Source organism: Physeter macrocephalus, chromosome 8 (genome assembly GCF_002837175.3).
Source record: "Physeter macrocephalus isolate SW-GA chromosome 8, ASM283717v5, whole genome shotgun sequence".
NCBI lineage: Eukaryota > Metazoa > Chordata > Mammalia > Artiodactyla > Physeteridae > Physeter > Physeter macrocephalus.
In genome coordinates, this window is record NC_041221.1 from 161933424 (window position 1) to 161960144 (window position 26721).

A 26721-nucleotide genomic window follows, 5' to 3' on the forward strand; every position below is an offset into this window, starting at 1 on the left:
CTGAAGCAGACTAGCTGGGGGTGGTGGTGAGGTCAAAGGATTGGGGCCTGACTGGTGCTGCTAAGGATCTTAGAAACGTAGGTGTCCTCCCCAGATGTACCCACTATTGAACACAAAGGAGCATTAACCTGCAGGCTGGACTGCCTTCCCTGCTTCTGAGAGGCTAGGAGACACGCAACATACTTGACTTCTACAAGTTCAGGTTGCAGGATGACAAGTCCAAGTCCGTGCTGGTCGTCTGGGCTGAGGCTCCATATCAGACACCCCTCCTCTCTGCCACATCCCTACCCATGGACCACCTGCCCCCACTAGAACACTCCCACAGCATCGGAAGTGAGGTTCTCTGCCGGGGCAGGGCCCTTGCTTACCACCCGAGCTTTTACCTGCTGACTGCCCCCTCTGGAATATGCTCCCTGACTCATCTCCTGCCCTCACCTGTGAAGTCTCATACTTTGGGCCCCACTGAGGCAGCAGTCCCTCTGGGAAACTGGCCACGTCCGTCCGGTTCTGGCTCCGTGTCCCTCCTCCGTTCCCATAGCGCCTTCCTCTGTTTACTCATCACCACACGAATGTTTTTCATTGTTGGTTCATGTGTCTTTATCCTCCTCTGACCTGTAAGGTCATGAGGTCAGGGGCCCTAACTGTCCTGCTCTAGTTTAAATATTGATCACATTAACAAACAAGCACAGAGTAGGTGCTCCGTCAATGCTGAATGCGTGGATGTGATTTTAAGTTGACATCATGAAAATCCTCTCCCTCCAACCTCTGTCTGTTAAATTCCAGGTCTTGGGGGTTCCTCCCAGAATGACTCCAATTGCTCTTTAGAATGAAGGAAGCCTTTCAGATACTTGGAAGTCACAAATGTCCTGCTTGCATTTCCTCATCTCAGTTTTTCATATTAGAGCTTAGATCATCAGAGCTGCCAGCATGCTTATACTCGGTCTAATTCAACCCCCTTACGCACAAATGTTTGAGTACCAAGCACGTTCCAAAATAATAGAGACACTAAGAAAAATAAGATAAAGTCTCTACCCACTAGGAGCTCACAGGCCATGACAGATAAGGAAACTGAGGCATGACCAATAAAGGTTCTGCTTTGTAATGACAAAACTGATCAGTGTTAAACCTGCAACTCAGGGCTTCCCTGGTGGTGCAGTGGTTGAGAATCTGCCTGCCGATGCAGGGGACACGGGTTCGAGCCCTGGTCTGGGAAGATCCCACATGCCGCGGAGCAACTGGGCCCGTGAGCCACAACTACTGAACCTGCGCGTCTGGAGCCCGTGCTCCGCAACAAGAGAGGCCACGATCGTGAGAGGCCCGCGCACCGCGATGAAGAGTGGCCCCCGCTTGCCGCAACTGGAGAAAGCCCTCGCACAGAAACGAAGACCCAGCACAGCCAAAAATAAAAATAAACAAACCAATGAACCAACATTTAAAAACAAAACAAAACAAAAAAACTGCAACTCAAATTCAGGTCTCTCCACCTTTCTACCTCACTGCCATCCAAAACAGCATACCATCCAAAAATCATGTTTGTTTGGGGAATACATTATTTAATGTGTTTGCAGAGGCTTACCCTTCTAATTATGCATTATTTAAGCTAATATTAAATTTACAGCAAGTTGTTATGTCTGCTCCATCCCCTGATCCCATCATAGCATGGAGTCTTGTATGGGAGCTGCTTTTTAAATCCCAGAGGACTGACCCAGAAAGGAAATGAAGATGTCATCTAGGCCAGGCTTTTCCTCTGGGTGGGTGAATAACTAAATTCTCCAAGCAGGGAGTTCTGCTTTTCAGCATTGCCAGACGTGGAGAATCTCTTGCCCTCCCTCACTAATCTTTTCTGGGTTTCCCAGACGTGAAGTGGGTTGAGCAAGGGATTCTGCTGTAAGTCTAACTGAGGTCTCTCCTGCTGTGCTACAGTGCCATTTCCAGGAGGGGATCCAGCCCAGTGTTAACTTCCTCTTTCCAGTTTCTTGATTCGCCAGCTCCTGACATTGCCCCTCAAGCTAAGTTAGAGTCACCAGTTATAGGCCCAGCAGGGCCATTTTAATGACAGCGTTTCCTTTTCTCAGGGTTTTTTACAAGGCTTCTTGTGACAGGCGTGTGCCTGGAGAGATCAAAACATTCTGGAGGGAGATTCCACATCGGGAAACTACTTCCCAAAGTCTGCCCTCTGCAAAAATAAAAACCATGCTAAATAGCTGAGTTTTATTAACTGGGGAAGCCAGGCTGAGGAAAATGCCCAATAATTAAAAATAATGGCTTCCTTACAAACACCAAATTGTATTAATTTAAAAACTGGTTTCTCTATCACTGAATACCTACTGAGCTGGCTGGGAAGGGAAGTGTGCTGATCCTGGCAGTGAAAATAATTCAAAATAACTTTTATGTTCTCCAGGAAGCCTGAAGGTTAATTTAAATATTTTTAGGTGGAATTCGGAATAAGAGAACAGTGTGGCTAAATGAAAGCTCCTGCACACTCTGAAGTCGGGGGCAGGTGCCTATGAAGAGATGAGCATGCCTGTCAGACCCTCCATGATCTCGAACCCCATAGCCCAGGCACCTCCTCTTTAAATAAAGGGACCCTCACAATTAAACATATTTGACTAGATTATACGGCTGGCCTGAACTCCTTGACTCAGCTTCCAGTGAATTTAGTGAATTTATTATATTTAAGTATTAGAAGGATCAGGCATTTTTATAGAAATTACGTATTTCAAAAGTTAACTCAGCGACATCACCAAGATGGGAACATAGGTCATCCCTGACTTCGCCCTCACAAGCACAGCAGCTAACAAGGATTCATGGACAGGAAACCACCAAGAGCATCCTAGAACACAGGGTGAGGCTGAGCCACACCCCACCCGCGCCTTGCACCACAGAGATCAAGACATGTGTATCAGAAGGGTAACAGGAGCAGCTGCACGCTGACTGCATTGCCCCTCCCCCAGGCCAACACAGCTCCACTAGTGGGAAAAGAGAGCTCGTGGGCGACATCTGGGACCCCCCAGCATTGTGAGCTGCTTTGTGAGAGCGGCTACTCCTGTACCACCCCACAGGGGCTGCAGGAGAATCTGCAGGGCTCAACCACTGGGAAGCTGATCCTGATGGAGAAAGGGGGAGGGGCTTGCAACAACCAGCACTCAGATCTCGGTAGACCGAGTCCCTCCCTGCTGCGCCCAGGTAGTAATCCCAACCAGCAGCTTTGCTCAGCTGCAGAACCAAGTCAGTCTGAGCAGGGAACTTGGCAGGGTGCAAGCCAGGTCCTCAAACGAGTTTTACCAGCTCTGGGGGCTGATCTGCCCACTTCCCCCTCCAAGGCATGAAAACCCAGTAATGCTCAAGCCAGGAGGCGGGCAGGCAGAGCTGATTGCCCCAGAGCAAAGTCAGTACCAGGCATGGAGGGTTCCCCTGATATGCCCAGACAGGGGGAGTTCATTCACAGCCCCATTGCTGCTAAGTGTAGCTCTCAGCCCCTTCCAACCAGAAAGCCTCTTCAGAAAATTCGGGAGATGCCTGAAATGGACCCTCCTGCCCCACCCAGGCATGGGAGCGGATCATAGGCCTACCAGCTGCTGAGTGTGTCTCCCCACCCTGACTGGCCAGGGGGACTGGTGGGAACACGTACAGGCTGTATAGCACAGCAAGCTCGAACAGAGAGGTGGGCAGGCAGAGCTGATAGCTTGCAGAGCAAAGCCAGTGGCCCTATTTGGCCAGGGAACTTGGGGCAGAGGTTGGTTTGAATCAAGATCACAAACAAATAGCCTTACAAACCTTGGAGCTAGTTCTTCCACTGCGCCCAAGCGGGGAAACTAATTTGTAGCCCCACTCATTGCTGACTATAGGCTTCAGCCCAACCGACCAAGGAACCTAACCACAGCACATGGGAAGCTACGTAGCCCATCCATCTGCCCTGCTTACAGTGGCACTTGAACAGAGAGCACAGTCCATGGCTTTTCCCATCTGCAGAGCAAAACCTGTAGCCCCCGTCTGGAGAGGGAATTCAGTATACACTCTTCCCAAATTCAAGTCCTGAAACAAGCCGTGCAGACCCTGGATTCCATTCTGCTGCCCCACTAGGGCAGGGCAGATACCTACTGCTAAGTACAGTACCCAGGCCCAATGGTCTAGTAAGCCTGACCAGAGAACCCAGGCAACTGCAGAGCCCATCCTACAGCCTCACTTAGGCAGGGAACCAAGACAAGAGTGCTATGCAACTGTTCTCAGTCAGCAGCACACCCTCCTCCCACCCCTGCCCTCAGAGCTCAGGCAGTTGCCTCATCCAAAAATAGACCCTGATAGCAAGCCCCACCTGCTCAAGGTCGTTATCAGCAGACAGTTGCAGAAACTAAAACTGAGCTAACTGGCGAAGAATTCTCTCTACCAAAGCAAACCTACAAAATCTAGAAGAGAGATCACTTACTCAAATGCACAGATACCAATGTAAGGAACGAAAGCTCATGAAAAATCAGGGAAATATGATACCACCAAAGGAAACTAAGAGAACTTCAGTAACTGACCCTACTTAAATGAATATCTATGAACTGTCAGCCAAAGAATTCAAAATAGTCCTCTTAAAGAACTTTAGTGAACTGCAAGAACACACAGACAAATGAAATTAGGAAAACAATTCATGAACATGACAAGAAGTTGAACAAAAATGAAAACCAAGAAAAAAATTCTAGAGCTGAAAAATACAATAACTAAACTGAAGAATTCAATAAAGAGCTTCAAAAGCAGACTCAATACAGAAGAAAAAAAGTCAGCAACCTGGAAGACAGGACAGTTGAAATTATCCAGTCAGAGGAGCAAAAAAGAAAAAAAAAAAAAAAAAAACGAGAAAAACAGCGATGAAAGCCTTTGCACTTATGAGACACAAGCCCCCCACCCCCAGAAAAAAAAAAGAATATTTGCATTATGAGAATTCCAGAAGAGAAAGAGAAAGGAACAGAAAGTATACTTAAAGCAATAATGGCTGAAATCTTCCCAAACCAAAAGAGAGACATGGACATCCAGATCAATGAGGCCCAAAGGACCCCAAATAGGTTGAACCCAAATAAGACTACACTGAGACACATTGCAATTAACATTGTCAAAAGTCAAAGATAAAGAAAGTTGCAAGCAGCAGGACAAAAGACATTACATACAAGGGAATCTCCATGAGACTATCAGCAGGTTTCTCAACAGAAACTTTTCAGGCCACAAGGGAATGGGATGATATATTCAAAATATTGAAAGGGGAAAAAAAACCCTGTAAACCAAGAATTCTGTACCCAGCAAAGGTGTCCTCATAAATGAAGGAAGGAAAAGACTGATGAGCAAACAAGAGCAAGGGAGTTCACCACCATTAGACCTGCCTTACCAAAATGGTAAGGGAGTTCTTTGAGTGGAAGTAAAAGGTCACTAATTAACATCATAAAAACAGAAGAAAGTAGCATAAAACTCACTTTTAATGGTAAACATATAGTCAAAATTAGATTATGTAATATGGTAAGAGTAGTGTGAATTCACTTACAACTCTAGTTATAAGTTTTAAAAAATAATCATAACTACTATAATCTGTTAGTAGTTACATAGTATTAAAAATATGTAAACTGTAACATCAGTACCCAAAATGTGAGAAGTAAAAGTGCAAATTTCAGGAAATATATTAAAGCTAAGCTGTTATCAGTTTAAAATAGAATGTTATCATTTTAAGATATTTTACGTAAGCCTCATGGTAACCACAAAGGGAAAAACCTGTAGTAACTACACGGAAGAACATGATAAAGAAGTCAGAGAACACTGGTACCAAAAGACATCAAAACACACACACACACAAAAAAGACAGCAAGGGGAATTCCCTGGCAGTCCAGTGGTTAGGACTCCATGCTTCCACTTCAGGGAGCCCAGGTTTGATCCCTGGTCAGGGAACTAAGATCCCACAAGCTGCACAGCACAGCCAAAAAAAAAAAAAAGGACAACAGGATATGAAAAGGGGAACAATGCATCTACAAGGAAGCCAGAAAATGATAAACAAAATGGCAACGGTGAGTCCTTACTTATCAATAATTACTTCAAATGCAAACATTAAATTCTGTAATTAAAAGACATACAATGGCTGAATTGATTTTTTTTAAAAAAGATCCAGCAATATGCTGCCTTTTATGATACTCCCTTTAGCCTTAAAGACATGTATAGACTGAAAGGATGGAAAAGATATTTCAAACAGATAATAATCCCCAAAAAAGCAAGAGTAGCTACAGTTATATGAAACAAAAGAGACTTTAAACTAAAAATGGTAAAAAGAAACAGAAAAGTTCATTATATACTGATAAAGAGGTCAATCCATTAAGCTATAACAATTATAAATATTTATACACTCAACACTGAAGCATCTAAATATAAAAAACAAAAACAGAGCTAAAAGGAGAAATAAACGGCAACACAAAAATAGTTGGGAACTTTAATATCCCACTTTCAACAATGGATAGATCCTTCAGACACAGAATCAATAAGGAAACAGCAGATTTGAGCAATGCTATAGACAAAATAGACCTAACAGACATATACAGAACATGCTATCTGACAACAGCAGAAAACACATTCTTCAAGCACCCATGGAACAATTTCTAAGGTAAACTATATGTTGGGCCACCAAACAAGTCTTAGCAGATTAAAAAAGATTGAAATCATAGCAAGTTTCTCCTCTGACCACAGTGGTATGAAACTAGACATCAGTAACAGGAGGAAAACTAGAAAATTTACAAATACACAGAAATTTTAAAACACTCTCCTGAGCAACCAATGGATGAAAAACAAACTAAAGTGGAAATTTTTAAAGTATTTTGAGACAATTGAAAATGGAAATACAACATATCAGACCTTATGGGATGCAGCAAAAGCAGTTCTAAGAGGGAAGTTCACAGCAACGAACACCTCCACTAAGAGGCAAGAAAGATTCCAAAGAAACAACCTAACTCTATGCCTTAAGGAACTAGAAAAAAGGAGAACAAACTGAGCCCAAGGTTACCAGAAGGAAGGAAATAAAAGAGCAGAAATAAATAAAAGACAGAACAAGAAAACAATAGATGATATAAAACAAACTCACAGTTGGTTCTTTGAAAAGATCAACAAAACTGACAAACCCTTAGGTACACCAACCAAGGCAAAAAGAGAAGGGACCCAATCAACAAAATCATAAATGAAGGGCTTCCCTGGTGGCGCAGTGATTAAGAATCCGCCTGCCAGTACAGGGGATATGGGCCCTCATTCAGGAAGATCCCACATGCTGCAGAGCAACTAAGCCCATGTGCCAGAACTACTGAGCCCACGTGACACAACTAATGAAGCCCGCATGCCTAGAGTCCATGCTCCACAACAAGAGAGGCCACCGCAATGAGAAGCCCGCGCACTGCACCGAAGAGTAGCTCCCACTCACCGCAACTAGAGAAAGCCCTCACGCAGCAAGAGACCCAATGCAGCCAAAAATAAAATAAAATAAATTTATTTTTTAAAAATTATAAATGAAGGACACATTACAGTTTATACTACAGAAATACAAAGGATCATAGGAGGCTCCTCTGAACAACTATACACCAACAAACTGAATAACCTAGAAGAAATGGAAAAATCTTAGAAACGTACAAGTTACCAAGACTACACCAGGAAGAAATAGAAAATTTGAACAGACCAATTACTTATAAGGAGACAATCAGTAACCAGAAATTGCCCAATGAAGATAAGCTCAGGATCAGATGGCTTCACTGGTGAATTTTCCCAAACATTTTAAGAAGAATTAGTACCAATCATTCTCAAACTCTTTCAAAAACATAAAGAGGAAGGAACACTCCCCCAAGCTTATTTTACAAGGCCAGCATTATCCCAATACCAAAACCAGAAAAGAAAACTACAGACCAATATCCCTAATGAATATAGATGCAAAAATTCCCAATAAAATACGAGCAAACCAAATTCAGCAGCACATTAAAAGGATCATTCACCATGACCAAGTGGGATTTACCCCTAGGATGCAAGGGTGTTTCAACATTTGCAGAATAGTCAGTGTGACACACCACATTAATAGAATGAAAGAAAAAAATCATATGACTATGTCAGTATGTGCAGAAAAAAAGCATTTGACAGAATTCAACACCTGTCTGTGATAAAAATGCTTAACAAATTAGGTATAGATAGAACATACCTCAATATAATAAAGGCCATATATAACAAGCCCATAGCTACATCATACTGAACAGTAAAAGGTTGAAAGCTTTTCTCCTAAGATCAGGATCAAGACAAGGGTGCCCACTCTCACCACTCCTATTCAACATAGTATTGAAAGTTCTAGCCAGAGCAGTCAGGCGAGAAAAATAAATAAAATGTATCAGAATTGGAAAGGAAGAAGTGAAATTATCTCTATTTGCAGATGACATGATTTCATACATAGAAAATCCTAAATACTCGGCCAGAACACTGTTGGATATAATCAACAAATTCGGCAAGAGTGTAGGATACAAAATTAACATACAGAACTCAGTAGTGTTTCTATACACTCACAATGAATTATCTAAAAAAGAAACGAAGAAAATGATGCTATTTGCAATAGCATCAAAAACAATAAAATACTTAGGACCAAATTTACTAAGGAGGTGAAAGATTTCTACTTTGAAAAATACAAGACACTGATAAAAGAAATCAAAGAAGACACAAATAAATGGAAGGGTGTCCTAATTTCATTGAATGGAAGAATTAAGATTGTTAAAATGTCAAAACTACCCAAAGCCATCTCTAGATTCAATGCAATCCCTATTACAATTCCAATGGCATTTTTTACAAAAGTAGAAAAGAAATTCTAAAATTTATATGGAACCACAACAGACCCTGATGACCAAAGAAATCCTAAGAAGGAAGAATAAAGCAGAAGGTATCACACTTCCTGGTTTCAAGCTAAACTGCTAAGCTACAGTCATCAAAACAGTATGGCACCGGCATAAAAACAGACAGACCGATGGAATAGAACTGAGAGCCCAGAAATAAATTCAAGCTTGTATGGTCAACTGTATTTGACAAGGGAGCCAAGAATACTCAATGGAGAAAAGATGGTCTCTTCAATAAATGGTGCTGTGAAAATTGGATATTCACATGTAAAATAATGAACCTAGACCCCTGTCTTAGACCTCTCACAGATATTAACTTGAAATTGATTAAAGACTTAAATGTAAGACTTGAAATGATCAAACTCCTAGAGGAAAAAATAGGAAGAAGCTCCTTGATATAGGTCTTGGTAATGATTTTTTTGGATATGACACCTAAAGCACAATCAACAAAATAAAAAATAAACAAGTGAGAATACATCAACTATAAAGCTCTGCACAGCAAAAGAAACAATCAACAAAGTGAAATGACAGTTACAAAATGGGAAAAAAATATTTGTGACCCATGTATCTGATAAAGGGTTAACATCTAAAATTTATTTTAAAAACCTCATACAATCCAATGGCAAAAATAAAAATTAAAAATTGGATTGGGCAAAGGACGTGAATAGAAATTTTTCCAAAGAAGATATACAGATGGCCAACAGGTACATGAAAAGATGCTCAACATCACTAATCACTAGGGAAATGCAAATCAAAAACACAATGAGATATCACCTCACCACCACCCCCACCCCCCATTAGAATGACCATCCTAAAAAGACAAAAGTTAGCAAATGTGGTGAGGATGTGGAGAAAAGGGAACCCTTGTGCACTATTCTTGGGGTTGTAAATTGGTGCAGCCACTATGGAAAACAGTATGAAGGGTCCTCAAAAAATTAAAAATATAATAGAACTACTATATGATCCAGCAATTCTACTTTGGGGAATATGTCTGAAGGAAAAAAACAATGGATATCTGTTTCCCCATGTTCATAGCAGCTATTTATAATAGCTAGAATATGGAAATATCCTAAGTGTCCATTGACAGTGAATGGATAAAGAAGTTGTGGTATATATATACAATGGAATGTTATTCAGTCATTACAAAAGTGAGGAAATTCTGCCATATGCAACAACATGGATGAACATTGAGGGCATTGTGCTAAGTGAAATAAGTCAGACAGAGAAAGACCAATACTGTATGATCTCACTTACAGGTGTAATCTATAAAACAAACAAACAAACAAATCCCAAAACTTATAGTAAAAGAGATCAGATTTGTGGTTACCAGAGGCAGAGGTAGGGGAGGTAGAACTTGAGGAAGGTGATCAAAATGCACAAACTTCCAGTTATAAGATAAATAAGTGCTAGGTATGTAATGTACAACATGATGACCATGGTTAACCCTGTCGTATGATATGTGTGAATGTTGTTAAAGAAAAGTATTACATAATGACAAAGGGGTAAATCCAACAAGAGGATATAATATTTATAAGTATTTATGCACCCAACATAGGAGCACCTAAATATATAAAGCAAATATTAACAGATCTCAAGGGAGAAAAAGACAGGAATACAACAATAGTAGGAGACTTAATACCCCACTTACATCAATGGATAGATTATCCAGACAGAAAATCAATAAGGAAACATTGGCCTTAAATGACATATAAGACCAGATAAATTTAACAGATATAAATAGAATGTTCCATCCAAAAACAACAGAATACACATCTCCTCAAGTGCACTTGGAACTTTCCCCAGGACAGATCATATATGAGGCCACAATACAATTCTTAAAAAATGTACAAGGTTGAAATCATATCAAGCATCTTTTCTGACCACAATGGTTTGAAACTAGACATAGAACTCAATTAGAAGAAGAAAAATAGAAAATTCACAAGTATGTGGAGATTAAGCAACATGCTATAGATCAATGAGTGAAACAAATCAAAAGAGAAATAAAAAAATACCTTGAGACAAATGAAAATGGAAACACAACATACTAACACTTAAGGGATGCAGAAAAAGCAGTTCTAAGAGGGAAGTTCATAGTGATAAATGTCTACCTGAAGAAACAAGAAAAATCGTAAATACACAACCTAACTTTATACCTCAAATGAAGCCCAAAGTTAGTAGCAGGAAGGAATAATACAGATCAGAGCAAAAAAATGAACAAAATAGAGATTAAACAATAGCAAAAATTCCATGAAACCAAGAGCTAGTTCTTTGAAAAGATAAACAAAATTGACAAACCTTTAGCTAGACTTAAGAAAAGAGAGGACTCAGATAAATAAAATCTGAAATGAAGGAGAAGAAATTACAATCGATACCACAGAAATAAAATGATCATCCTAGATTACTATGAACAATTATACACCAACAAACGGACAACATGGAAGAACTAGATAAATTTCTAGAAACATACAAAGACTGAATCAAGAAGAAAGAGACCATCTGAACAGACCAATTACTAGGAAGGAGATTGAATCAGTAGTCACAAACCTCCCACGAAACACAAGTCCAGGATCACATGGCTTCACTTGTGAAGTCTACTTAACATTCAAAGAAGAATTGATACCAGTCCTTCTAAAAAGAATGCTTCCAAACTCATTTAACAAGGCCAGCATTACCCTGAAACCAAAACCAGACAAGGACACTGCAAGAAATAAAATTACAGGCCAATAGCCCTGACGGACATAGATGAAAAAATCCTCAACATAACATTAGCAAACTGAATTCAACATTCATACATTAAAAGAATCATACATATATGATCAAGCGAAATTTATTCCAAGGATGCAGGGATGGTTCAACATCAATAAATCAATGTGATACACATTTACAAAATAAAGGACAAAAATCATTTGACCATCTCAATAGATGTGAAAAGCATTTGTCAAAATTCAACATCCATTTAGATAAAAACCTTCAGCAAAGTGAGTGTAGAGGGAACATACCTCAACATAATAAAGGCCATATATAATAAGCTTATACCTAACATCATACTCAATGGTGAAAGGCTGAAAGCTCTTCTTTTAAGATCAGGAACAAGACAAGTACACCCACTCTTGCCACTTTTATTCAACACAACATTGGAAGTCCTAGCCACAGCAATGAAGCAAGAAAAATAAGTAAAAGGTATCCAAATGGGAAAGGAAGAAGTAAAACTGTCATTATTTATAGAAGCCATGAAATTATATATAAAACACCATAAAGACTTTACCAAAACAAAACAAAAAAATGATTTAAAAATTCAGTAAAGTTGCAGGGTACAAAATTAATATACAGCAATCTGTTGCATTTCTATACACTAATAACAAATTATCAGAAAGAGAAATTAAGAACACAATCCCATTTACAGTTGCATCAAAACAAACAAAATACCCAGGAATAAATTTAGCCAAGGAGGTAAAACACCTGTACACTGAAAACTGTAAGACATTGATGAAAGAAACTGAAGGCGACACAAATAAATGGCAAGGGGTTCCATGCTCATGAAGTGGGAGAATTAATATTGATAAAATGTCCATACTACCAAAAGCAATTTACAAATTCAATGCAATCCCTAACAAAATTCCAATGGCGTTTTTCACAGAAATAGAGCAGACGTTCCTAAAATTTGTATGGAACCACAGATACCCAAATGGCCAAAGCAATCTTTAAAAAGAAGAACAGACCAGAAAAGTTGGGGCAAATAGGAGTGTATGGACACCAAGAGCGTGGATGAATTCACCAAAGGAAAGAATGTTGAAGAAAAGAAGGAAGGAGCCAATGAGTGGGCCTTGAGAAAGACTGACGTTTGGGGATGGCCAGAGAAAGAGAAACTCACACAGGATACCGGGGGAGGTGAGACAGGAGACCAAGGGTGTCAGACTCTCCGGCAGAGTCATGGAAGGGAATCACCATCGGTGCCCCAGCCCCAAGGAGCTAGGAATGCTACAGATGTGATAACGACCAAGAAATAGTCACTGAAAGGAGCAGCAAGGAAATTGCTGGGGATTTACTGACAAACGTTTCTTCACTTTGGTGGAGTTGGAAGCCAAAATCCAAGTGAAAGCCAAGTAAAAGGAGTGAGTGGGAGGTGAGGACCCAGACACAGCCAGTTCAAACAACTTTGCAAAATGTGGCCTTGAAGGGGAAGCAAAAGATAGGACTTTCCTGGAGGTGGAGTCAAAGACAGTTACTTTCCTTCTTAAAGCAAGAAACTAGAATGTGTTTAAGGTTTAAAGAAAGGAGCCAGCCCCAGGAGATTGAAGGAAACATAGAATGCCTAATTCTCCCCTCTCCGGGGCACCTCCTGGAGCAAAGTGCCTGAGGATGTAGGAGGACCAGCCACCTGAGCTGAGGGATCACCTTTACACCTGAGGAGCCATCCGCAGACCCACTGAGCGAAAGGAAGGAGCTAGGCAGCGCGTCCCGAGCGTCATGGGCCACGGGCTCGCCTCCGAAGTGCAGCAGCTGCTCCACAACAAGTTCGTGGTCATCCTGGCGGACTCGGTCCCGAGGGCCGTGTACAAGGACCTGGTGCTCCTGCTGCAGAAGGACTGCCTGCTCACACTCAGCCAGCTCAAGGCCAAGGGAGAGTACGGCTTCGAACAGGACGAGCTGGTGCAGGGGGGCAAGCAGGGCCGCATGCATAATGGCACCCACTACCGCGAGGTGCGCCAGTTCGGCTCCGGCCAGCGCCTTGCGCGCTTCTACTTCCTGACGCACGTGTACTCCTGACGCGCGACCACCTCGAAGCCAACCTGGAGGAGCTGCGTTCGGGTGAGCACAACCCGAACCTGGTCATCATGAGCTCCTGCCTTTGGGACCTCACCAGGTTCAGGGAGGACTCCTGGCCGAACTACCTGCAGAACCTGGAGAGCCTATTTGGGCGCCTGTGCCAGGTGCTGCCCTAGTTGTGCCTCCTGGTTTGGAACACGGCCATGCCCATGGGCGACAACATCACCAGTGGCTTCCTCCCGCCGGAGCTCCGACCCACAGCCTCCACCCTGAAAACCAACGTGATTGAAGCCAACTTCTACAGCTCTGACGAGGCCCCAAAGCACGGCTCCGACGGAGTGCACTGGAACAAGCACGTGCACCAACAACTCTCCCAGCTTCTGCTGGCCCACGTGGCCGATGCCTGGGGGGTGGAGCTGCCCCAGCGCGACCCAGTGGGCAAGTGCATCAAGGATGGCCCTGCCAGGGGAGGACCTGGCAGGAGACTTGAGAGGCAGCCCCCTCTCAAGGGGGGGCTGCAGAGATCAACCAGCCTTCCCTCCTCCGCCCCGACCCCTGCCTCCACCTGGGTGCTGCCCCCTGCCCCTGAGGCCATCTCCCTGCCCACCCCAGTTCCCACTCCTGCCCCCACAGCCCCATCCCATCCCCTTTCACGAGGTGACACCCCCCGTTCCTAGTCTGTCCCCAAGATACCCATTTTTCTTCAGACCATCCTTTCCAATCGAATCAATTCTCCTTAAACCATTTCCATTCAGATATTCCCCCAACTACCCAGACAGAATTTGCCTTCAAAGTTGACTTTATGTTTAGTCCCCAGCCGCCTAGGCCTCCCTTCCTCCAACCCTGTTATCAGCAGCAGGCCCCTGTGGTCCATAGGGGATTTCCCTGGCATCGTCTCTGTGGCCCCTATGTGCCCTGGAGAGGGCAGCCCAGAACTTCCAAGAGAAGGGCCCCAGCCTATGGAGAACCAAGGCCTCAATAGACTGACTTGGGACTTCCTCCTCATGCACATGGAGTGGACAGATCGTCTGACTCTCCCCAAACAGACTGACCTTGTTAACTGAAGCCTTTGGTCCATTGCTGTTATCAGTAATGGCAGGGGAGAGCAGTCTGACTCATTCTGTTGGCTGTGGCCTCTCGCTGCACTCTGGGGGGGTGGGGGGTGACCAGCATCATTCCTGCCTCCCCACTCCCTGTTCTCTTTGTCTTTTTGTAAATATAAAATTGAAATTAAAAATTTGTTTCATTGGGGCTTCCCTGGTGGCACAGTGGTTAAGAATCCGCCTGCCAATTCAGGGGACACGGGTCCGAGCCCTGGTCCAGGAAGATCCCACATGCCACGGAGCAACTAAGCCCGTGCGCCACAACTACTGAGCCTGCACTCTAGAGTTTGTCAGCCACAACTACTGAGCCCGTGTGCCACAACTACTGAAGCCCGCATGCCTAGAGCTCGTGCTCTGCAACAAGAGAAGCCACTGCAATTAGAAGCCCACACACCACAACGAAGAGTAGCCCCTGCTCACCGCAACTAGAGAAAGCCCACAAGCAGCAGCAAAGACCCAACACACCAAAAATAAATAAATTTCTTTTTTAAATTTGTTTCATTAAAAAAAAAAAAGAAGAACAAAGCTGAAGGCATCATGATCCCTGATTTCAAACTCTATTGCAAAGCTATTGTAATCAAAACATTATGGTACTGGAATAAAAATAGACACAAAGACCAATGGAACAGAATTGAGAGCCCAGGAATAAACCCACACATGTATGGTCAACTAATTTACAGCAAAGGAGCCAAGAATATAAAATGGAGAAAGGACACTCTCTTCAACAGGTGGTGCTGGGAAAACTTGAGAGCCCCATACAAAAGAATGGAACTGTATCACTATCTTATACCATGCACAAAAGGTAACTCAAATGGATTAAAAACTTGAACATAAGACCTGGAACCATAAAACTCCAAGAAAAAGCATAGGTTCCTTGACATTAGTCTCGACAATGATTTTTTGGATTTGACATAAAAGCAAAGGCAATAAAAGCGAAAACCAATAAGTGGGGCTGTTAAAAAGCTTACACAAGCAAAGGAAACCACCCACAAAATGAAAAGGCAGCCTTTTCATTTTAATGTTTTTTAATATTTACAAATCTGATAAGGGGTTAATATCTAAAATATAAAAAGAACTCGTACCACTCAATAGCAAAAAAAATTTTTTTAAACCAATTCAACTAAGGGACTTCCCTGGTGGTGCAGTGGTTAAGAATCTGCCTGCCAATGCCGGGGACATGGGTTCGATCCCTGGTCTGGGAAGATCCCACATGCCACGGAGCAACTAAGCCCATGCGGCACAACTACTGAGCCTGCGCTCTAGAACCCGTGAGCCACAACTACTGAAGCTCGTGCACTCTAGAGCCCATGCACTGCAACTACTGAGCCCATGCACCGCAACTACTGAAGCCCATGCTCTCTGGGGCCCACATGCCGCAACTACTGAGCCCGCGTGCTGCAACTACTGAAGCCCACGTGCCTAGAGTCCACAATCCACAAGAGAAGCCACTGCAATGAGAAGCCCGCACACCGCAACAAAGAGTAGCCCCTGCTCGCCACAACTAGAGAAAGCCCGCAAGCAGCAGCGAAGACCTGACACAGGCAAAAAAAAAGAAAAGAAAAAACCCAGTTCAACTAAGGGACTTCCCTGGTGGTACAATGGTAAAGAATCCACCTTCCAATGCAGAGGATGTGGGTTCGATCCCTGGTCGGGGAACTAAGATCCCACATGCCGTGGGGCAACTAAGCCCACACGCCTCGACTAGAGAGCCCGCGTGCCACAAACTACAGAGCCCACACCCTCTGGAGCCTGCACACCACAACTACAGAGCCCATATGCTCTGGAGCCTGTGCGCCACAACTAGAGAGAGAAAACCCCCACGCCACAGCTAGAGAGAAGCCCACACGACACAACGAAGAGTCCACATGATGCAATGAACGATCCCACGTACCACAACTAAGACCCAACTCAGCCAAAAATAAATAAAAAATAAAAATAGACATACTAAAAAAAAAAAACACAATTCAACTAAAACATAGGATCTGTATAGACATTTTTCCAAAGAAGACATACAGATAGCCAACAGATCCATGAAAAGGTGCTCAACATTACTGATCCCTAGGGATGTGCAAATCAAACCATATGAGATATTATCTCACACCTGTTAGAATGGCTATTATCAAAAAGACAACAAGTGTTGGGAAGGATGTGGAGAAAAGGGAATCCTTGTGCACCGTTGGTGGGAATGTAAATTGGTGCAGCCACTATGGAAAACAGTATGGGGTATCCTCAAAAAATTAAAAAATAGAACTACCATCTGAGCCAGCAATTCCATTTCTGGACATATATGTGAAGAAAATGAAAACACTAACTCAAAAAGATATGCACCCCAGTGTTCACTGCAGCATTATTTACAATAGCCAAGACATGAAAGCAATGTAAGTGTCCATCAATGGATGAATGGGTAAAGAAGATGTGATATATATATATGTAATATACACACACACACACAAACGGAATATTATTCTGCTAAAAAAAAAAGAATGAAATATTGCCATTTGTGATATGGATGAACCTTGAGGGCATTATACTAAGTGAAATAAGTTGGACAGAGAAAGACAAATGCCATATGATCTCACTTACATGTGGAATCTTTAAAAAGAAGAAAAAACTACAAGATCATAGGTACTGAGAACAGATTGGTGGTTGACAGAGGTGAGGAGTGGGGCTGGGCACAATGGAAAAAGAGAGTCAAAAGGCACAAGCTTCCAGTTACAAAATAAGTGAGTAATGGGGCTGTAATGTACAGCATGGCCCTTGTAGTTAATACTGTATTGTGTATCTGAAAGTTGCTAAGACAGTAGATCTTAAAAGTCCTCACAAGAAAACAAAATTTCACAGCTACGTACAGTGACTAATGTTAACTAGTCTTATTACGGTGATCATTTCACAATAGATACAATATTGAATCACTATGTTGTACACCTGAAACTAATATAATATTGCATGTCAATTTTATCTTAACTTTCAAAATAAACATAAAAATCATTGATTAAAAAAGTAGTGAGGACAGTAAATCTTAAGTGTTTTTTCCTTTTTCTTTTTTCTTTCTTATCTGTATGAGATGATGAATGTTAACCAAACTTAATGTGGTAATCATTTCACCATATATGTAAGTCAAATTGTTATGCTGTACACCTTAAACTTATGCAATGATGTATGTCAATTACTTCATTAAAATCGGGGGAGGGGGGGAAGTTAGCTCAAATCAGTGCTATAACAAAATCCCATTCCCAGGGACATGATGAATTTGGAAATAAAATCCCACCCTAAATTATCAATGGCTAATGATTAGCACCTATTACTTTTTTATGGTTGGTACACCTGGGCCAAGAGACAAAAGGCCTCGATAGCTTTAAGTAATAGTGACAAACCTAAATGGTAGCATTCTGAGGTTGGGGACCCAGCTTCTGTGCTTGCCCACTATGCTGTTCTTTCTGCATTCTTAGCACCTTCACATACTAATATAGTTGTTATAATGATAATCATGTATATTGTATATTTGATTTACATGTTAGCATCTCCAATGAATACACGCTATAGCACTATAAATACAAACATACACATACGTACATACACACACGATTATATTACGGATATATGATTTGTCTGTTGGTCTCCCCCAGGTAACTGAAGATAAGGGCTTATATCACACTAAGTGTATTTTAACCAATAGTATGCTTCAGAATCACCCAGCTCCTATTCCCTGGGGGGCTGATTCAGCAGCTGTGGAGTCAGCCCTGCAGCCATGCTTTAGAGAGCATCCCGAGTAGTTTAGAATTTCATGTCTGATGGAGAGCCACTCATCAGAGGGGGTGGTACAGCCTAGGGGTGAAGACAGGGAGGTCAGGATTGGGACCCTGGCTCCACCACTTACTATTTGTGTAAGCTTGAGCAAGGCACTTAAACCTGTCTGTGCCTTGCATGTAAAATGAGGATAATAGTGCTTGCCTGGGAGTGTCGTGAGGATTAAACAAGATAAAACATGGGCAGTGCTGAGAACACACTAAGCCCATCGTATGTTCTTGGGACGTGTTGCTTTGTTGGTGTTGCTCATCCTTGCGTTCCAGAGCAGGCACCATGCCTGACAGGAGCAGAGATTTAACGTTCAATAAATAATAAATGCACTGGGGGATGTACGCTATCAGCAAAGAGAAGCAAAAGGGAAAAGAATAAGCAAAGGGATAGAAGAATAGAATGATGGCCAAGGAGGTGGGATATGCATAGGCATGACGGGGGGAATCCTGAAAATCCTTCCTCATTGTTGCCACAATATTCATTCTGCCTAATAAAATGTTAACGAGGTCTTGAACTGAAACTCTTAAACACATAGGATTAAGAATCTTGGTGGCCTTCTCCTGTTGTCCCAAATGAAGCAACCCAGTATGTCCAAACTTGTGTTTCCAGAGGAAGTGATCTTTCTGACGCCAGCTTGTGGTCTGCTCTGGAACTCTAGACCATATCTTCAACATCTTCAGTGATTCTGACAGCATTACTACTGAAATCACTTTAGCCACCCCAGTCTCCAAAGGAAGCTGTGAAATGTAGTTCTTTACCTGGGCACAATGCTGCTCCCCAATATAACAGGTGCCTGTCGTGTTAGAATTATTCCTTGTGTCCTCCAAAGCCGCAGGGTGGAACCCTCTAGAGTCCCTTACAGTCTCCTCATCATTTGACACATCTCAGGGCACTCAATGCATGTACGATATATACAGTGCAGAAAACAGTAAAGCTGGTTCGTTAACTAGTCAAAGTCTGAAGACCTAAGTTCCAGACCAACCTAATACTTCATTGCTGTGTGACCTTGAGCAAGTATATAACCTCTGTTGGAGGCTCAGTTTCCTCATCTGTGAGCATCAACTCAGACAGTGGATGCAAACTGCCTAACACAATGCCTATATAGAGTAGCCCTCAGCACATGTCAAAGTTACTATTACCATCAACTTCATCATCACCATCATCATTATTATCATTAAGTGCTATTGAAGTATTAGGGTAAAGTGAGCAGGTACCAGACATGTCTCACATCCCTTCCTTCTGCATGTTTACACCTTCCCTTGCCTTCAGCAGTCACCCCAGGGATGTCTGGATTTACAGTCAATTACATTGAAAGAGCCTGGGCTGAGTTGGCCTCATTTCCTTCCCTTCCAGCCATCCACTCAGGGCTAGCTGAATCTCTAGAGTCCCTCTCCTTTCCCCCTACCCAGAGTCTAGTATCTCAGCCCTGACTTCTGAGACAGGCTCTCTTCTCTGATCAGATCGACTTCTAAATAAATATTAAATTATGTCTTGGATGTGTTCCATTATTCCTCTCAAATCAAAGTAAATCAGTTCCTCCCTTTGTTGGAATTCCCGAGGCCTGTTGAGATCACCCCACTGTTGTCTTGCATCCTTGACAGTGGCGAGATTTTTCTCTAGATGGGAGAATGAAAGGAGTTCGCATAGGAATAAGGCTTCATATTCCCAGATCTTTGTAAAATATGTATTTCTGAGACCTTCTCCTCACCTTCCTAGGTACCTTTTTTTTAAGGTTTTGGAAGAAATCTTTGCACCTGCTCTTAAAGATCGTTAGCTATTCATTAGCTGATGAGGTGCCACAAAAGGGTTGTAAGTGTGCAAATATACAAATCCTCTTGCTTCCCAGGGTGGCCAGGCAGGACAGTTAGAACCCCAGGGTCCAGGGCTATTGTGTATGGCTATGTAATTTGTGCACTGCCCAGTTTTTCCCGTTCACACGCTCTACAACACGATGGCACCCCTGTAATTGTGCAGTGCCCAGCCTACCCAACTGCTCATGGCAGCCATGCCCAGATCAGTCACCTCTGGCCATTAGCAGCCTTGCTATATTCTAGCGCACCCTACAAAAATGACCACTTTCTATGTGTACTATGACGTGAAGGAGTTTAGAAAGCACTCCTCTAAATAACTTCAAGGGTATTTCTTCTTCTAGCGCACACACAGGCCCTGGCCACGCCAGCTGTGTCCTCCATAGAAGCCTGAGCTAACATGCCCCGGTGATGTCTTTCAAAGCAGACCCGTTGTGTTTTCCTAGGTCCATGGAAGAAACCTCTTGTCCATTGACTATGACCGGAATATTCGGACAGAGAAGATCTACGATGATCACCGCAAGTTCACCCTGAGGATCATTTATGACCAGGTGGGCCGTCCCTTCCTCTGGCTCCCCAGCAGTGGGCTGGCGGCTGTCAACGTCTCCTATTTCTTCAATGGGCGCTTGGCTGGCCTTCAGCGCGGGGCCATGAGCGAGAGGACAGACATCGACAAGCAAGGCCGGATCGTGTCCCGCATGTTTGCCGACGGGAAAGTGTGGAGCTATTCCTACCTTGACAAGGTGGGTGGATGTGCTGCCCTCACTCATCTGGGGCTGGCTCTCTCTCTCTCATTCATGCTTCTCTGTTTAAGCTGACCTGACAGGCTTTGCCATAAGACATTATGACATCTTTACTTTGACTCTACCAGGGCTCCCCACGTACTCTCACCCTCTGGGAGGGAGGAAATATGAAGGAAAATGTTATTCTATTCATAGCCCAGCACTATTACCATTAAAAGCAAAAAAAAAAAAAAACAAAAAACAAAAAACAGTTCTAGACACTCAGTAATGGCAAAAAGGATGGACTGTCTGATTTTTACCCCAAAATAACAGTGCTGTTGAAACGGACAGAATCATCCCACTGGCAGCGTGGCTAATCACTCCTTATGAACTGGAAATGCAGTGATTCATTTCTGCCTTGCCCGAAATTGAGCCATCAGGGTAGGGAATTCTGCCTAAAACTCGAGCACGCGGACCAGCACCCTCCCCTACTTGGCCTATTGGCTGAACCAGCCAAGCCAATGGATTCTCGCTATATATTTTCCTGTGTCTGCAAGTGGCAGACTCTGGTCTCTGTGTCAGAAAAGGTCCAGTTGTAGCAGCGGTAAAAAGAGATGCCTTCAGGGCACAAGTCAAGACTTTTAAAGGCTGCCCTGGTCATCTAGTCATCAGACAGGGGCTTGCTCAGCCTGGGCCTCTCATCTGGACTCACCTCCACACAAGCCCGTTTCCATTTCTTCCTTTCTTGCCTCCCCACGACAGCGGTCACTTGCAGATAGAGCTGTTACCTCCTCTGTAAAGGGGCTGCTGTCTCTTTGGTCCCTTCTGAATACTGTTCTCATTACGCCATAAGATGCTACAATGGTTGACCAGGGGAGGCAAGAATCTCTCCACGGCTTCAAGTTTGAGGCCATTCTTTCCCCAAACAATCAATGATTCTGGGTTACTTAATCTTTTCGGTAGTTTCTAAATGGAGGATGTGGTCTCTCCTTAGATTTAATCAGCGGTGTCCCAAACATAGTACGTGTATCACACCTGTCCCCTGCTGGGCCAGCAGCAGTCATTTCTAACCAGTCTCAGGATTTCTTGTCATTGAGCCTGGAGGCAAACTCAGTGCCTCTCACCTCAGTCCTTCAAACCCCTTGCGACTCAAAGTTATGGTCCAAGCAATATCAGCATCACCTGGGAGTTTGTTCCAAAAGTAGTGTCTCAGGCCACCTCTCCACCACCCTCCCCCACCGAACTACTGAATCAGAATCTGCCTTTTAACCAGATCCCTGGGTATTTCGCATGCACGTTAAAGTTTGGGGAGCATTCTCCCAAGTAGCCACCATGATCCGTAGAGTAGCATGCCCGATGAAATCAATTTACCCATAATCTCTGGTCTAAATTTCCCCATCCTTCACGGCTTTTGAACTGCCATTTAGGGAAATGGAATAAATTCTGTCCATTTGAGCACTTGGTCCTAAACGGCCAACTCATGTGTTCCCTTCCCCTTTCCTTCCTCCAGTCCATGGTCCTCCTGCTTCAGAGTCAGCGTCAGTACATATTCGAGTACGACTCCTCTGAACGCCTCCACGCCGTCACCATGCCCAGTGTTGCCCGGCACAGCATGTCCACCCACACCTCCATTGGCTACATCCGCAACACTTACAACCCGCCTGAAAGCAACGCTTCGGTCATCTTTGACTACAGTGATGACGGCCGCATCCTAAAGACCTCCTTTTTAGGCACTGGGCGCCAGGTATTCTACAAGTATGGGAAACTCTCCAAGCTATCGGAGATCGTCTATGACAGTACTGCCATCACTTTCGGGTATGATGAGACCACCGGTGTCTTAAAAATGGTCAGCCTCCAGAGTGGGGGCTTCTCCTGCACCATCAGGTACCGGAAGATTGGCCCACTTGTGGACAAGCAAATCTACAGGTTCTCTGAGGAAGGCATGGTCAACGCCAGGTTTGAATACACCTATCACGACAACAGCTTCCGGATCGCAAGCATCAAGCCAGTCATAAGTGAGACTCCCCTTCCTGTTGACCTCTACCGCTACGACGAGATTTCTGGCAAAGTGGAGCACTTCGGCAAGTTTGGAGTCATCTATTATGATATCAACCAGATCATCACCACGGCTGTGATGACCCTCAGCAAGCACTTTGACACCCACGGGCGGATCAAGGAAGTCCAGTACGAGATGTTCCGGTCCCTCATGTACTGGATGACGGTGCAGTATGACAGCATGGGCAGGGTAATCAAGAGGGAGTTGAAACTGGGGCCCTACGCCAACACCACTAAGTACACCTATGACTATGATGGGGATGGGCAGCTCCAGAGCGTGGCCGTCAATGACCGCCCGACCTGGCGCTACAGCTACGACCTCAATGGGAACCTCCACTTGCTGAACCCGGGGAACAGCGTGCGCCTCATGCCCTTGCGCTACGACCTCCGAGATCGGATAACCAGGCTCGGTGACGTGCAGTACAAAATCGACGACGATGGCTATCTGTGCCAGCGAGGGGCTGACATCTTTGAGTATAACTCCAAGGGCCTTCTAACGAGAGCCTACAACAAGGCCAGTGGCTGGAGTGTCCAGTACCGCTACGACGGCGTGGGGCGGCGGGCTTCCTACAAGACCAACCTGGGCCACCATCTGCAATATTTCTACTCTGACCTCCACAACCCGACTCGCATCACCCATGTCTACAATCACTCCAACTCGGAGATAACCTCGCTCTACTATGACCTCCAAGGTCACCTCTTTGCCATGGAGAGCAGCAGTGGAGAGGAGTACTATGTTGCCTCAGATAACACAGGGACTCCCCTGGCTGTGTTCAGCATCAATGGTCTCATGATCAAGCAGTTGCAGTACACCGCCTACGGGGAGATTTATTACGACTCCAACCCTGACTTCCAGATGGTCATTGGCTTCCATGGGGGACTCTACGATCCCCTGACCAAGCTGGTCCACTTCACGCAGCGTGATTATGACGTGCTGGCGGGACGATGGACCTCTCCGGACTATACCATGTGGAAAAATGTGGGCAAGGAGCCGGCCCCCTTTAACCTGTATATGTTCAAGAGCAACAATCCTCTCAGCAATGAGCTGGATTTGAAGAACTACGTGACAGGTGAGGACCTGGCCGCCTCAGTTGGGCAGTGGCTCCCCGTGGGGTGGTGGTCCCAGTAGACTGCCGGGGATTTCAAAACAAGGTCTTATGTCTGATGCTAGGAGAATCCTGGAGGGCTGTGTACACCGGCAGTACAGGATCTAGAGCAGTCAAGTGACAGCAGTACAGAGCAGTCATCAGGTCTATTTGAACGTGTCCTGCCCACTTTCAAGTCCATTCAATTGAAATAACTTTTACAAGAGCCCTTACTACCCCAAAAGAGGAAAGCAGCCTTATGAAGGGGGAAAGAATGGGACTGTGGTCTCAGAAATACCTGATTCAAATTCTCTCTCTTCTAGTTATAAGCTAAAGGACCTTGGGCTAGTTGTCCAGTATCTCTGAGCTGTAGTTTCCTTCTCTGCAAAAGGGCACTAACAAAATCATCTCACAGAGTGATCGTAAGAAGGAAATGAACTTATGTAGGTAAAGTCTAGTGCCTGGCACTTAGACCGAGGATGTCCACAATAGGGTATCTGCTCATGTTATTAACATCACCATTACTAGTGAAGCAATGAATGAGAATAGGTACTGAAATGACTGTGACCCAGTTACTGACCTCACAACCAGGCTGGTGAGATACAAATACAAATAACCAATGATAATGCAAAGCAGAATTAAGTCTGTGCTACCATATAGGTGTTTGTTCAGTTATTTATTCAACAAGCATTTATAGTGGGACAGCATGCTACATTCTGGGGATATAATGATAAGCAAGACAAACACTCTTCTCTCAAAGTGGGGTGTGTGTGTGTGTGTGTGTGTGTGTGTGTGTGTGTGTGTGTGTGTGTGTGTGTGTGTGTAGCACACGTGCAGATGACTTCAGATTTGAAAATTTTGACATAGTCCTGAAGAGCCCCATGTCAACTGGGCCTGAAGGATGAGGGGGATCTTGTTTGGCAGAAATGAGCTCAAGGCTGAAGAAAGACTATGAGCAAAAGTCAAAAGGACAAAGGAAGCTTGGAGACGGGTGTGGATAGAGGGGCCAAGGGGGGCAAGTAATCCACTTCCTCATGATAAGTGAGAAATTGGTAAAAGGAGGGGGGTCCCTATCCATCTATTTCCATCCATCTCCATCCATCCACCTATTCACGGATATTTTCATCTAATACATAAGTACTAGAGATGCAGTGGAGAGCAAGATAGAGTCCCTATCTTCAGGGAGATAAGCAAGGAAATCTGGATGGATGGATGGATGGGAGGAAAAATGCCAACTTTCAGCAAGGAATCTGGAGCCATCTCACGTGTACATGCATTGTAGAGGAGTAACAGTGGGGACCCCAATTCCAAACCCCCCCAAGTTCCAGGAAACTCATAGCTCTTGGCCATGGGCCAGGGAAGCATCAAGCCCAAGGGGTCCCTACCCTCAGGTGGCCAGGGATCACTTGTCCACCCCCAAGATTGGAAAGAAAGCAGCAGCTCCTTGGAACACAGTGCTGCCCTCAGTGCCCCATACTGCAGAAAGAAATAGATGACCCTAAAAGGTCAACTTGTGGCCCTGCTATGCCTCACTGACAAGTTCCAGAGCCTTTGAAGTTGAACCCAGCATCCTCCTACAACCGAAGCAGCTGCTACCTTTGGAGTGCAGGAGTTTTGGCCAAGCTAGTTCCCTCCTGGTCTCCCCAGTGTGCCTCATCAGGAGTCCCTGCCATGCTACTCTGCCAGGGCGTCCTCTCTTCCCCAGGGCTTGGCAGGGTTTGTGTCCCCCCCAAGTTCACTGCAGTTTCAAATTAAAGGACCTCTCAGGAAAGTACACACCCATATGTATATAGTTGTAGATAATGATAAAGGCAGGGAAGATAAATGAAATAGGTAAGGAGTTAGAGAGCGGTGGGAAGTGTCTTGTTTATTTAGGGCGCTCACAGATAGGTGGCATTTGAGCAGAGGCCATTATGAGGTGGGGGAGGGAGAGGAAGCGTATTCCAGACAAAGGAAAGAATGTGAATGGGGAGGCAGCCCATGCGTATCTCAGCCATAGGAGAAGAAGGGCCCGCAAGAATGTGCTTCCCAGAGCCTGGCTTGGCACTGGATACCTTAGGGATGAATCAGCCAGAGGCAAATAAAAAGAAAGCCCTCAGCGTGGGATGAACACACACCTACAGCTGCCGAGACCCAAACAAAATCATTCGCAGAGCACAGTGTGCCTCACTGACCCCCTCAGCTACTCTCCTGGTTCTCCTGAAAAGACAAAAAGGAATTAGAGTTTTCTGAATAGCAAGACGGCTTTCCTTATTCCAATGCTTCATGGAGACGCAATAAATGGGCATCAAATCAAGTTGAACTAAGTCCAACAAAACTGAATCCAGAAAACATTAGAAAGAGTCTAAAATAAAAGGTAATGTTAGAGAAGCTACATGCATAGAGCTGATGTCTGCAGTCAAAGCAAAGTAAGAAGGGCATGGGCTTCCCTGGTGGTGCAGTGGTTGAGAGTCCGCCTGCCGACGCAGGGGACGCGGGTTCGTGCCCCGGTCCGGGAGGATCCCACATGCCGCCGAGCGGCT

General features: G+C 44.2%; 1 protein-coding gene and 1 pseudogene across 1 annotated transcript in view; both read left to right on the forward strand.

The window, feature by feature from the left end:
* TENM2 (teneurin transmembrane protein 2) overlaps window positions 1-26721 on the forward strand; it is a 554076-nt gene that overhangs the window by 508905 nt on the left and 18450 nt on the right. Inside the window, exons 25-26 of the mRNA XM_055086878.1 lie at window positions 20784-21080; window positions 22570-24184. Of these exons, the coding sequence (XP_054942853.1) occupies window positions 20784-21080; window positions 22570-24184 (1912 nt within the window). The remainder of the gene's footprint in view (window positions 1-20783; window positions 21081-22569; window positions 24185-26721) is intronic.
* On the forward strand, window positions 13329-14610 carry LOC102997027 (PC-esterase domain-containing protein 1B-like; annotated as a pseudogene).